This window comes from Alligator mississippiensis, chromosome 7 (assembly GCF_030867095.1).
Source record: "Alligator mississippiensis isolate rAllMis1 chromosome 7, rAllMis1, whole genome shotgun sequence".
Classification (NCBI taxonomy): Eukaryota; Metazoa; Chordata; order Crocodylia; family Alligatoridae; genus Alligator; species Alligator mississippiensis.
In genome coordinates, this window is record NC_081830.1 from 89,609,394 (window position 1) to 89,622,016 (window position 12,623).

The 12,623-nt window shown below is 43.8% G+C and overlaps 1 protein-coding gene across 14 annotated transcripts in view; it reads left to right on the forward strand.

Moving 5' to 3' along the window:
* The window catches only part of DLG1 (discs large MAGUK scaffold protein 1), a 289,256-nt gene that overhangs the window by 124,552 nt on the left and 152,081 nt on the right, over window positions 1–12,623 (forward strand). The window contains exon 1 of one of the 14 annotated variants that reach the window (XM_014595687.3): window positions 2,637–3,178. The exons of 12 other annotated variants lie outside the window; for them this stretch is intronic. In XM_014595687.3, the coding sequence (XP_014451173.1) occupies window positions 2,951–3,178 (228 nt within the window). In that variant the 5' untranslated portion in view covers window positions 2,637–2,950. Of the gene's footprint in view, window positions 1–2,636; window positions 3,179–12,623 lie in introns of those variants that run through there. One more of the 14 variants, XM_019481740.2, reaches the window with a different exon arrangement.

Genomic DNA, 12,623 nt, shown 5'->3' on the forward strand with positions numbered 1-12,623 from the left:
TGCTTTTCTGTCACTTGGGGTTACAGAACTGAGGCGTAACGTTAAACTTTAAACTCTGCACTTGCAGCCTCTAATGCTGGTTGCCTTCATTCTTCTAATGAACAATGTTTTGGCATTTACATGAGGAGAAAGAAAGAGTTGCACATTAGGGAATTTGTGTCTGTTGCTAACAATAAGCGTGGCTTCTGAGAAGGTAGTTTGTTTTAACCCACTCTGTAATTTTAAAGTGTGGACATGCAAACAAAATCCAGAGGCTGTTGTAGGGTTGTCACTTCATGGTTCATGAGCAACAGGTGTTCTCCAGAGACCCCTTCCCACCCCTGTTTGCAGAATAAAATATTGAGGATTGGGGACTGAGGTTTAGGTATAGTGGGATTTTTTTGTTTCTTTTACTGAACAGTTTGGAGAACGACTGGCATAATGTTGGGATGTGGCTTATTTTAATACAGCGCATCGATCTTGGCGGAAGGTGGCAAAATAGTCAAATAAAACTTAATAAATTATTTTAAAAATAACAGTAGCCCTATTCAGCCTTGAAGAAAATGATAGCAGTTCTTTTGAAAACAATGGTTGATCAAAACATTACTCAGGACACAAGGTAACAGCTACAGATGCAGTATCTTTTTAAAGGAAGCCATTTTATAAACACAGTTTCCCTTTGGATGTCATCCATGTGTCTCCTTGTGTTTGAGAGAACTCAGAAAGACCAAAACAGGTCCGAATGTTTTTAAGAGTCTGGATTCCTGTTTGAACAATAATCTCTGGTTTGTTTTGTGAACCGTGTTTGCACACCCAAGAGTGCAAACACTGCGCAGCATCCCACAGCACCCTTCCAATGTAGGGCACCCCAGGGTCCCAGGGCAGCCTGATCGAGAAGAGGATCATTGCCCTGTCGTCTGGAAATCTAGATTGATGAGCCTTGGTCGTGCTGCAGGCTAGGTGCAGGTTAACCCTAGTTATTTTCTTTAACCATCGAGATACTTATTTTCTATTCTGTCAGTGGCTATCTATAGTAGCCTTGCCCCAGGGTACTGTAGTTCTAACAGCAGGGTTGTCTTATTCCATAGGTTATCCCAGTTAAAATATTTCTGAAGTAATAATCTTGCTGTCAGTGCTGCTGACTATATTTGAACAGGTGGCTCTTAACTATGAAGGAGATAAGTACTGCACTAGAAATAAATTGTACCTTGATTTGCTACGTATTTTGCATAAATATGTAAACTTCAAGAGCTTGATCCTATGTTAGGGTATTTTATGGAAAAAAATACCTGTCTTGTAAACAACCATTATGGTGGGAAGTGATTTGCTAAAACCTACATCATGTACCGGTGGGGTAACTAGAATTGCAAGATAAGGTCAAGGCAATTCAGCCTCTCTTTATGTGGGAGTTTTAATCATTAAACCAGTGTTAGCCATGTGCCTGTCATTTGTGTCCAATTTTTCAACTTCTAAATCCAGTTTTGTACTGGAACCTTTAACCGCTTAAAGACTTTATATAGGAATATGTTGTAGACTTTTGATATTTTTGTTCCCTGTCAGTTTTTGTCCCGTTAACTAACAAAACATTTTAATCTACATGTGAGGAGTGGTAGACTACACTTTTAGTGAGTGGCTGGCTATGGAAATCAGAACTATAAACTCATAAAGATAATTGTAATTCTGGATGTCTTTTTAAAATGTTTATTCTTAGAGACTTTCCTTTTTGTTCCTGAAGATAAATAGGGATAAGAAAGCATAAATCCCAGAAACAGTGGTGTATGTCTAATTAGTTTGATCGGAAATCTCTCATTTTATGAGCAGTTTCTCTCATCCGGTGGCTAATGGCCAGCCCCTCCTCCCCCTCCCCCCCCCCCCAGGAAAAACCTGTAAAAAAACCAAAAACAAAACCCCACCATTCAGAAAATTATAAAATATGTATATTTAAGAAAAAGGTGAGAGCAAATACAAATAGCATTTACAATAGTTTTTAAACATATAAGCTTGTCCTAAATCAAATTATTAAAATAAGAAGTTAGTACTGATTGAAATGCATTTGAAAATAACCATGGATTTCCTATTCATTATATGTTGTTATTGATGTGGATTTTAGCTATCGCATATTAACAGTTGAAAAAAGCAGAGTAATGTTCATTTTTCTAATTAATTGCTTCCTGGTTTTGATGATGATTCTTGACACTGAGAGTAAATTAAATATCAGCATGTACAGTAAAATGATTGTGTTACATAAAGAAAAGATACCTTCCCCAGTAAGTATTTGTTTTTAAAGCAATTTTTTTGGTAAGGAAAATCAATGATTATGTAAGCTTTTTCCTGGACTCTTATCCAGTGAGTGTGCTATAAGCTGCTTTTTGTTTATTTAAAATCATTTAACTAATTGACAGTCAGAGAACAGCTGCAGCCACGCTGCACGATCCTGGGCTTGTTCAGTTAATGTTTATAATTTATGTGAGCAGGGAAGAGATGCCATTGGATTTTACTACAGGCAGTGATTGAAACTTGGTAATTTGTGATCTGCTTTCTCCACCCATCCGCTTTATCGGGGAAGCCCAGAGGGTCTTTGTGGTCGGGGATTGTTATATGCCACTGTACCTGCTAATCACCGTTCCTTCCTGGATTTGAGGTCTGTCTAGCTACCAGCTAGCAAAAGAACGTGAGCTTTTGATCCCTGCAGCCCCTGAGAGGGGATGATCATGCAAAAGGAAACCAAGTTTGATTGCATTTTTGGATGCAGTTAATGAACATGGTCTTGGACAGCTACATGGTCTAGGTACAGAGAGGATAAATGAGAACAACTTGGAGGAAAAAATGAGCATCAGTTATCGAGATTTTTCTTCCCCTGATTTGCAAGGGATGCTGCTGTAATTCTATCTGCAGTTTTTCCTGATCATTCACCACTCAGCAGCGGGTAGGGAAGTAAGACTGCCTGGCAACCACCTGCAGAGCTGCAGAGATGAATTACATTTTCGGAAACAACACACTCCTTTACTCGCGCGCCAGTCGAGGAGGCAACGCTAGCTCGAGCCATAGCTCTGCAGGCCCAAAGCAGAAGCAGTGGGCAAAGAAGGGCTCAACAGATGAGCTACAAGCTGAGCCTTCTCGTTGGCAGCAGATAGTGGCATTTTTCACTCGGAGGCACGGCTTCATTGACTGCATCTCAGTAGCTGCCAGCTCCACCCAGGTAACATACTTGTTGAAATGCTTTTGTCTGTGCATTTTCATGGTCGCTTGCTGGTCAGAAATAGCAGTCTGTTATGTGCTTGCCTCCATGTAATCGGTGGTCAGTAAATAATGTCCGTGTGTCTGCTTTCATTTTGGAATCCTAAGTAATTGCAAGTCCTAATAGGTTTTAGGGTAAATGCACAAGCAGGAAAATTAATTTGACCATTGTATCAGATGGGCTGTGGATTTTTAAATATTTCTTTTGCGAAAGGCAAGGCATTCATGTATAAAATTGAATCTCAATTGGTGACTGAAAAATCCAGGTTGCATCCTAGGGTTTACTTCTTTGTCCAGCAAAGAAAACTTCAGCTAAATAAGACATTTTCTTTTCAAAATAATAACTGATACAGTAAGATGCTAATTCAAATGAATAGAATATGTATTTTCAAATAAGTAGCTGCATAGCAGTGAAATAAGCAGTTGAACTGTTTAAGCTTAGATGGCATAATTATTTCTAATCTGTAATTGTGTTTATCGTGTATAAGAAATCTGCAAATGAGATTAAGGTATCTATTGGAGAATAATTCCTTTATGTATGGAACATGTGTTAACATTGCATTTTTACAGTGTACATATACCAATATTTGCACTGTGTTACAAAAAACTAAATACCTTTAATGGTATTTTTTTTGCCACTTTTATGTGAGGGAATTGAGTCCAGACTGAAAGGCAGGTGAAGAGGACATGACTACAGATTTGGATTGTGTAGGTTACTGGAAGGGTCTGAAGGAAACGAACTGTATCAGGGAAGTGTACGAAACTTGTCAACATCCTTAGGAAGGAGGATACCTCTGCACAGCACTTCAGCAACACTGAATGGGACAGCAGTGAGATTTTGGAAGACTGTTTAACAACTGTTAATATGCTATGGCTAAAATCCATATCAATAACAACATGTCATGAATATGATTTTCATGGTTATTTAGTTAATTGATGAGCTATATTAAACTGCTGCATTTTAAATTAGCTAAATAATATTTCCTCGGGTTGTTATATGACATGAAATATTATAAAAGCAGAAAACAATAAGCATTTAAATATTTAGTCAACCCTATGTGCTCTTTTTTATTTCTACAGCTTTACAAAGCCTTGGATTTTTTATTATATATTGTGCATATTCTATATTGTAAAACAATTCCCTGCCTGTTATTAGCTGACATTTTTTACTGTGACTTACCTATAATAAGGCTTTCTAAAAGGAGATCAGCTTTGACTTTCCACTTTGTAGCATTATACATTTATGAGACGATAGAACAGGATTCTAGTTCACACCGGCTATTGGAACATAAGTGTTGCTTTAAGTAGGCATAAAAACTTTTTAAGTACTTTTAACCAAGACCAAAGTAGATGGCATTAGCTCTCAGAATAAATATACTGTCAGCAAGTAATCATCACATTTAAAAAACATTTAGTAATAGTTTAAATTCTTAAATATTTTATTCAGTCCCATTTCAGCCCACATGATGATTGGTATGGACTACAGTATGCCAGGCCATCTCAATAAAACGTTGGTTTGCTGTCAAGTACCAACTGGCTTGTTGTCTGGTAGCTGGCTAGCTCGCTTTTCCACCCAGTCGTGTACCTCCTGCGCGTGGGCTCTGGCAGAAGTAGGGCGTTTTGCGGGGAGGGTTGAGTTCTCTTCTCTTTTGTTCTGAAAGCCGCACTTTTTGGTAGAAGTGTGAAACTTGTCATGAAAATAACTACTTAACCAAGTTGACGGAAAATATAGGTAGTATACAATTTTGAAATAGTGTAAGGACAGTCCTGAATACATCTCCCAGCTTTAGTCATATCACAGAGCATGTTCCTTCTTTCTAGTACGATTGAAAATATCCCACTGGCAAGATGGTGTACCAAGCCTTCTGTGCTCACCCACTTTCAGAAAATAACCAAAACAGGGAGATAAAAAGGTGAACATTATACCGCCCATTTCAGTGTCCCTTTGTCGAGTCATCCTGTAAGCTGTACGCTTTCATTTAAGTTTTACTCGGTTTCTAGGGTAAGCTCCTCATGTAAAAGTACTTGTGACTTGTTGATCCAGTTTACTAGAAAGAGGCCAGGCAAAAAATAACGCTGTGGTGAGTTGGACTCCCTTCTCTAACCTTAGCTACAGGCAGGACAGGCAGGGGCACGAGCAATTGCTTGAGCATGTGTAGCACATAGAAATGAATGCCTAGGTGTCCCTGGTGAGGTCCAGAGAGCTGGGTATGAAGCTGGGGTGCATGCAGGAACCTGTAGGCTCTGCCGAACGTGTGAGAAGCGCGGAGCACGCTGTGTGTCGTCCTGCGCCCCAGTCGGCGCTCGGTGTGGCTGCAGCGCAGTTCTGCATCTCTCGCTGGTTCACTCGCCTCGCTTCAGGTCGCCAAGGGCCTTGTACCCACAGAGAAACACCTGCATCTTGTGCACTTCGGGGGCGATGATAATGCAATAACTTCCAAGCATTTTATCATATGCCTCCGTTACTTTATTCTCGCTTCCTCACCTCTCCAGGTATGACATTGGGTCCTTTCTTGCTGAAATATTTTACTACTTATTTTCCCAAATGTAATAGGTATCTTCAGTATAATCCTTTTTTTATGTAGCCTACAACAGAAAATACAGATAAAAATATGCAAGAGGTGTTAAGTGGCATATACACAGATTCAAATGCCCATAAAAGTGAAGCTAGGTAGGCCCTGGGCTCGGTTGCAAAAGTATTAGTTGTCAAAATAGAAAGCTGTCTCTTAATCCTCTCTCATCTCTGCCAGCCTTTCTTAAATGCCCGAGAAGGAGTTATGCATAGGGGTCTACTTAAATTGTGGTTAGACTTCCCAGTTGTTGTGGGTTGGTCGTGGCATAACGAGCAAATTGTGTAAACGTTTCCGAGATGTGCCCTGCCCCGCCATCTTGACTGCTGGCTACCCTTCACGCGGCCCCGCCCCTCAGCGCTGATTGGCGGAGTGGCCCCGCACGGGATAGGAGGACGAGGGGGTGGTGGCCATCTTTGCTGCTGCCCTCCGTGCCACTCTGCCAGCTGGCACCTTCCCTTCCCGGGCGGGCTGCAGGGCTGGGCCACCGCGGCAACGAGGACCGTGGGCTCCCACTGGGGAGGCAGCGTTTTATTTTCACGACAGGTTTTTTGTTGATTTGGTGGGCAGTCCCGGATTTCAAGGTTTCAGTGAAACCCCTGAAACGGTGGTTTAAGTAGACCCCTAGTTCTGCGTTGCGTGTTGACAAAGAAAAGTACAGTTGATGCAGTTCCTCCTTCTCTGAAACCTCTTTGCTCCACGAGAAGTACATGTTGCTGTTGGCAGCCAGGTCAGCTGGACTGATGCTGACGACAGCTTAGCTGGAAGCGGAAACCAGGCTGTCCTGTGTTTTGGACAGCCGCACGAACAACGCTCGTCTTGGCATCACATGGCATTGAGCCACGTTCAGCTCCAGTTCAGCTGTGCTGTTGTCTGCAACAGATAATGATCGTAGTGTACAAAGGGGATTAGGGTTTGAGATGGATTTATGTCCAGGTATTAAAGCTTCGTCAGCACGCAGCGTACTACCTTACTTTAAATGATCGCTATTTGTTTTTCTAGGTGTTTCTCTAGGGCTGATACTTGGTAGCAAGTATTTGGTCATGTCTCCAGATAGACGTTCCTTGTTCCTGCTTTTACTTTGTCTGGGTCCCTATAAATGTGTCCCCCATTTCACCCCATCAACCGAGGAGCCCTTCAGTGAGATGCACAAATCCTGGGGATATAAACTAAACAGCCCAGAAGATTTATCTTTAAACCTTTGGAGCTTTCCAAAGGATTTCCTGCCACTTTGTGTCAGAGCACTCATCCGCTTGGAGTTGTTTTCTTGTAGCATGGTCAAAAGGTTCATAGTAAAGGCTTTCTGTCTCTTGCTCATCGAGTATAGTTTAGAACAGTAACATTCACAGAAGTGTGGATTCCACTATATTTCTTCATCGGAAAGCAAGAGAGATGCTGTTGTGGGAGCCAGTTAAGTGTTGATGTCATTAGGCATAGGCTGCTTTTTTTTCTTGAACAGTAAAATAATAAGGAATTGGAAAGTGCTTAAGAACACAGATTTAGATATATTTATGGCAAAACTAAGAGGAAGATGAAGGAAGGGTATGGAGAAACTTTCTGAAAGAGAGTACAGAGATTGATGCGTAGCTTAGGAAGGGCAGTAGGCTGTACTAGACGGACTGCTGATCCGATTTGTCAGCTGCAGTGTCCCTGCACGTCTACTAATCCCAGTGGACACATTGAAGGGCGTCTCTTGCCATGACTAGAAGAGTGTATTATAGATAGTTGAAGGTACGTGGTTCACCCGTCTACATTTCTTATTACTTAAAATATGTCCTCGTTGCCACGTGAACCACCCAGGCAAATGGCAGCCTGACTATGCAGGGGAAGTGATCAAAGGATCACAAAATCCAAGTGCTACCAAGTGTGAACATGCACTACCTGGAGAACAAAACTTGCTCTACTGTCAGGCCCTAGTAATCCTGGGCATCTCTTGTAACGACAATAGATGCGTTTCAGGCAGCGTTTGAGCCGAGTGTTCCTTTGCGGATGAACACGTGCAAAGAAAATGGGAGTAGGAAGAAATATGGCTGTGCAGCGTGCACATCTTTTGTTAGTGTAAGAGCGGGTGCGAGTTCCTGTTGTGTTTTGGTAGTGCTCCGAGGTCCCAAGTGCCGTCAGGACTCCATTGGTGAAGACGCCATGTAAAAGCAGAATAAAAAACTTCGGGTGCTGAGGAGTTTATAGTTTAGACCAGTGGTTTTCAGCCGTTTCAGTCAGGGTGCTCCTCCACCACTGGGCTGTGGCAGCGCGCCTGGTTGAGAACAGCTGCTGCTGCTGCCTCACCTTAATTCAGTGCTGCTCAGCTGGGCGACGCGGCCGCCAGGTAACACTTCCCTGCGTGCCTGCTGCACAGCCCGCCTGGCACGTGCACGCCCCTCCTGTGACGGCTCTCTGATAACCCTGAAGGAAGACGGGAAAGCCGGCTCGGGCTGGGAAGCCCTTCCCAGTCTGCCCCACCTCCCTCCGTGAGCTCGCCCAGAAACAGAGGTGTTCGGGGCAGTGCCACCAGACCTGTGCTTCCCGGAGGAGCCCGAGGCAGGGAAGACTGGGAAGGGCTGCAGCCGGAGCCAGCTCTCCTGTCTGTTTAGGGTGATCGGAGAGCCCCAGTGCGGCAGGAGCGCTTGCCAGCCGCAGCCTTGTGCAAGGGGCAGTTTTACTTGGCTGCCACGGCCATGGCAACATTTGCTCTGCGGTACCCCGAGAGGGGTCCCCCCACCACTCATAGCACCCTGGTTGAGAGCCACTGGTCTAGACAAACTAGCTGATTAAAAACAGTAAAGAGAAAAGAGTGAGGTGGATGAGAAAAACAGTGACACATTACCTGGGTATGTAGAATAGCAGTTGTGAGTGATTCAGGTTTTAAGACCTCTTTCTGCTGTTCCACATTTGAAATACCTAGAACATCATCCTAATTTTGTAATTAGCAGATAAGAAGGAAACAACCCAGAGTACACGTACGTGCCCTGTGAACGTCTTCTAGGAGCTCTTCTTCACAATATTTAAAATGTAAATAGTTCTCTATTACAGAGCTTTTTTTTTTTTTTTTTTTACGAATCTTAACTCTTTGATGTTCTTGCTCTTCTGGATGTTTAGTTCTGCAGCTTTACTGTCCTGGTAATATTTGTTTTTGCATTTAAATGTCATTAATCTTCTTGCAGTCTAGTTCTGTTGTCCTCGAGCTTTGATTGTAAAGATGATGCTAAAACTTAGTGCGTTAGGGCAAGAGGACACACTTAAGTCAGTTTTAATCACATGGCTGGCTGGGAGGCACTAATTCTTCAGCGTTTTAGAAAAAGGGCTCTCGCATGGCTTTCTGAAACCCCAGGTCCATCACATAGCCGCTCAGCTGATATTTCTCCACAGAAGTAGCAGAGATTAAATACCTAAGTCATAGAGATGGTGTGAGGTTGCTTTATGTATTTAAAATGTTTTGAAGTGCTTGATGAATGCAAAGTATGAAATATTTTTGTGCACGTGTTTAATCCATGCAGTTCTTGCAGGCTGCCATACTAGCATTATGCTTTGGAAATGGTGGGTCGCCAGTCTGAACCATATATGCCAACTCGCTCACTTTTTAGAAAAACACCAGCTCATTTTTCAGTATATCTTAATGGCACTAAAACATGTTTTCTGTTTTTCCTTCCCAAACATCTGCATTTACTTCTAATGTTGGCGTGTATGCTACAGCAGTTTGGTCACACAGGGAGGCTGGCAGAAGCACTGCTCAGACGCTTTGGTCCTGGAGAACTCGAGGTCCCACTTTCTCTCTCCTGTTTTCTCACAGTTTTGCTCTGCCTTCCTCAGAGCTGGTTGCAGAATCGCACCACATTGCTGCTGCATCGTATCTGAAGAAAATTTCTTTCTCCAGGATGAGTCAGAAATCTGATAAACCGAGGAGAAAGGGGCACAAAATGTCTCAGTTGTGGAGTACTACTTCTGTGGGGACTTTTTGTCTCCGTTGTGGCCAGGACTCTGAACCATCAAGTGAGGCAGGCTCAGACTCACCTGTTAACCCAGTACCTTCAGCCTCAAGAAATAACTCAGGTGGACTGGCAGTACCTAGCAGTGTGAAGCCTGATGCATGGAAACCTCTGAGAGAGGTAGGAGCTTCCATCTCTATTTTTCATTTCACGGTAGGTTTTTATATTGCAGAAGTTGTGATTCTCAGATGGGGCTTCTCTAACTGCTACGGCTAATGGCATCTAAATTTAGGCTGGGATGGTCTTCCCATAACTAAACAGATCTGCCATAGGTCTCAAGATTATAGCTTTGTTTTCTGCAACTATCCTGGGAATTTCAGTTGTGGAAAATACCTGTAGGAGAGGAACCATGCGTCTGGGTGAGCTCCATCCTGCTCCTCTTGCTCCGTCTTCCACTTAGCAGCAAGTCATGATGAGTGAGGTGGTGCAGGACAGATCTTCCCAACTTAGAAGCATTAATTCAAGTCAACTCCTAGATATTTTTTGTCCAAAACTGTGCCCTTCTTGTTATGCTTTTCTTGAAAGGATTTTAATAGCACAGGTCACAGTCCAAGTGGTCTCTTAGTTCATATCAGGGAGCAAAGATTTTTTAGTTTGTACTTTGAATAGGAATTTGTGTTCATGGCCCTTATGGGATGTAAAAGTGTTACTAGAGAGGAGAATGGTACTTTGGCAAGTCAGGAGAAATTGCCATTTTCCAACCTCTGCCAGCCTCACAGCCCCTGCATTACATATTTGGTGACCCTCTTACAGCCTTGCAGGAACCATTGGAAGACAGAAGATCAGTCATAGTCCTTGCCATGCAAGATGCAGAAGCACTTGGGCCCGATTCCTTCTCAGCCACCCTTGTTCTTCACCCCTTGAGGATGCTGGGTGCTGGAGGCAGAGGCAGGCCCCTTGCACAGAGCCCGCGGAGGGGCATTCTCTTCATTGCGGGCCCATCCTTGCTTTCCCTTAGATATTCTTGTAAACAGAAAGTTTAAAAAAAAAAGAAGAGCTTTTTCCTACCCATTGTTAAGGAAAAACCCATACAGAACATTTAACTACTCATTTTAATCCCTGGCATTGAAGTATTTTCTACGGTCCTGCACTTATGCAAGAGCAGCTGCATTTCTTGGTATCGGTTCCCATCCCATGCCTAGCTGAGGTTCACAGTGTAGCACGTTGCAATGCAATGTCATCTTCATGGTGACACAAGTTGTGGTGACGTGTCAAGGGGCCTGTTGCCTGCTTGCTTACACATTGCCTATAACTACACAAATGGCTAAGATTTCTCTTCATGGCTCTGCATCTGCAACATTACAGTTCCCTTTTGACCTAGCATCCTGTGGGTTTGTACTAATCTCTGTCTGATCTGCCACCCCCTGCCTTGCTCAGACGATTGTTGCTTGTTTTATCATCTCTTGAAACTAATTTCCTTAATCCGTGACAATTGTTTATGTAGTCTGACACATTGTGTTCCTTACCACTTCCAGTTGTGTTTTCTTACACTTCAGTTCAGTTCCACGTAGTCAAGCCCAGAAGCCCCTTCCTTATCCAGGAAAGGCTTATCTAAGACTCTGCCTCCAGCTCCTCCGTTTCAGACTGCCAGGCTTGTCCGTAAAATACAGGTTTCTGATGAGGGTATGACACTTTTCCGTCAGGCCTCCTTCAAGTGTGCAGGGAGGAACTGGAAGACGCTAGTGAAGCAGGTGAGATGGCAGTGGAAACAGCACTGCAAACTGCAGCAGGGGAATCTGATGGTGGTCGCTTGATCCATGGCTGTGGTCTGTGCATTGTGCCCGGCCTTCTGCTTGCAGGCACCTAGGATCCGTAGAGAAGCTCAGGTCCCTGGAAGCAACTGGCCTTTTGAGCAGAGGAGGAGTTTGGCAACTGGAGCGATGTACTTCACTCCCTCACGAATTCAAGGACAGTACTAAGAGCACTGTAGTTACAGTACTGTCCTGTCAACGAATCAGACCCTGCAAAGAGAAAGCAGTTCTTTATTCACCCGATTGCCAGAAGACATAACTGTTTGGGAGGTGTAGTCTTCTTACACCCAGAGGCTACCACCTCCCTCTTCCTCTGCTGCACGAGACAGGCCTTGATGAGGTTGTTGAGCGACGTTGGAGCCGCACTTTGTGAATTGCTTTATCCTCTTTCATGAGGTGTCTTGTCAGTCGCAACCTGATGGTTGGCAGCTTCGAGAGAAACTGCACCAGGAGGCTGTACCTTCTCTTTCAGCCTGTTGGGAGAAATTGTCACTACACCGTCACAAATGACATGTTTTGTAGGGGCTAGGATAGAGTGCATGGCAGTGGACGCTTGCCTTTCCGAGGACAGAGTCCTCTTCCTTCGCTCTTTCTGATACGGTGACATTGTACCTGGTTGTGATGTTATGTTGTCAGGTTGTGTATCTGCATGTATATATGGTGCTGCTCACTAGACTCCACTTATAGCCACTGCAGCTCTGGTTCATATCAGTCTATTCCTTTCAGAGCCTCTAAGCATTTACTGTGTGTTTTTGAGCTCAGAGCCCTAAGTTTGGCTTGGGTGAAGTTTATCTTACTTGGTGCAAGGCTACCTCTGTGAGCTCATAGACGAGAGCTGTCCTGTCCCTTTGCAATCAGCCGGTAGGTTGTGTGCGGCTCTGCATTCCCAGGCGTGGGCAGCACGCGGGTGGATTCTTTGAGCAGTCTGGCCCCAACCGCAGGTGGTCAGTGTAGTTGTATGCTGTATAGATCAACACCGAATAGATTCTCCATCAGTGGGGGCTCTGGTTTGCCCCCAGTTGTAGTGCTGGCCACCCAAACACTGTTCTGGAGAAGAAATGCCTGGGGTAGCTGGCAGATGTATTCATGTCTAATTGGAATCA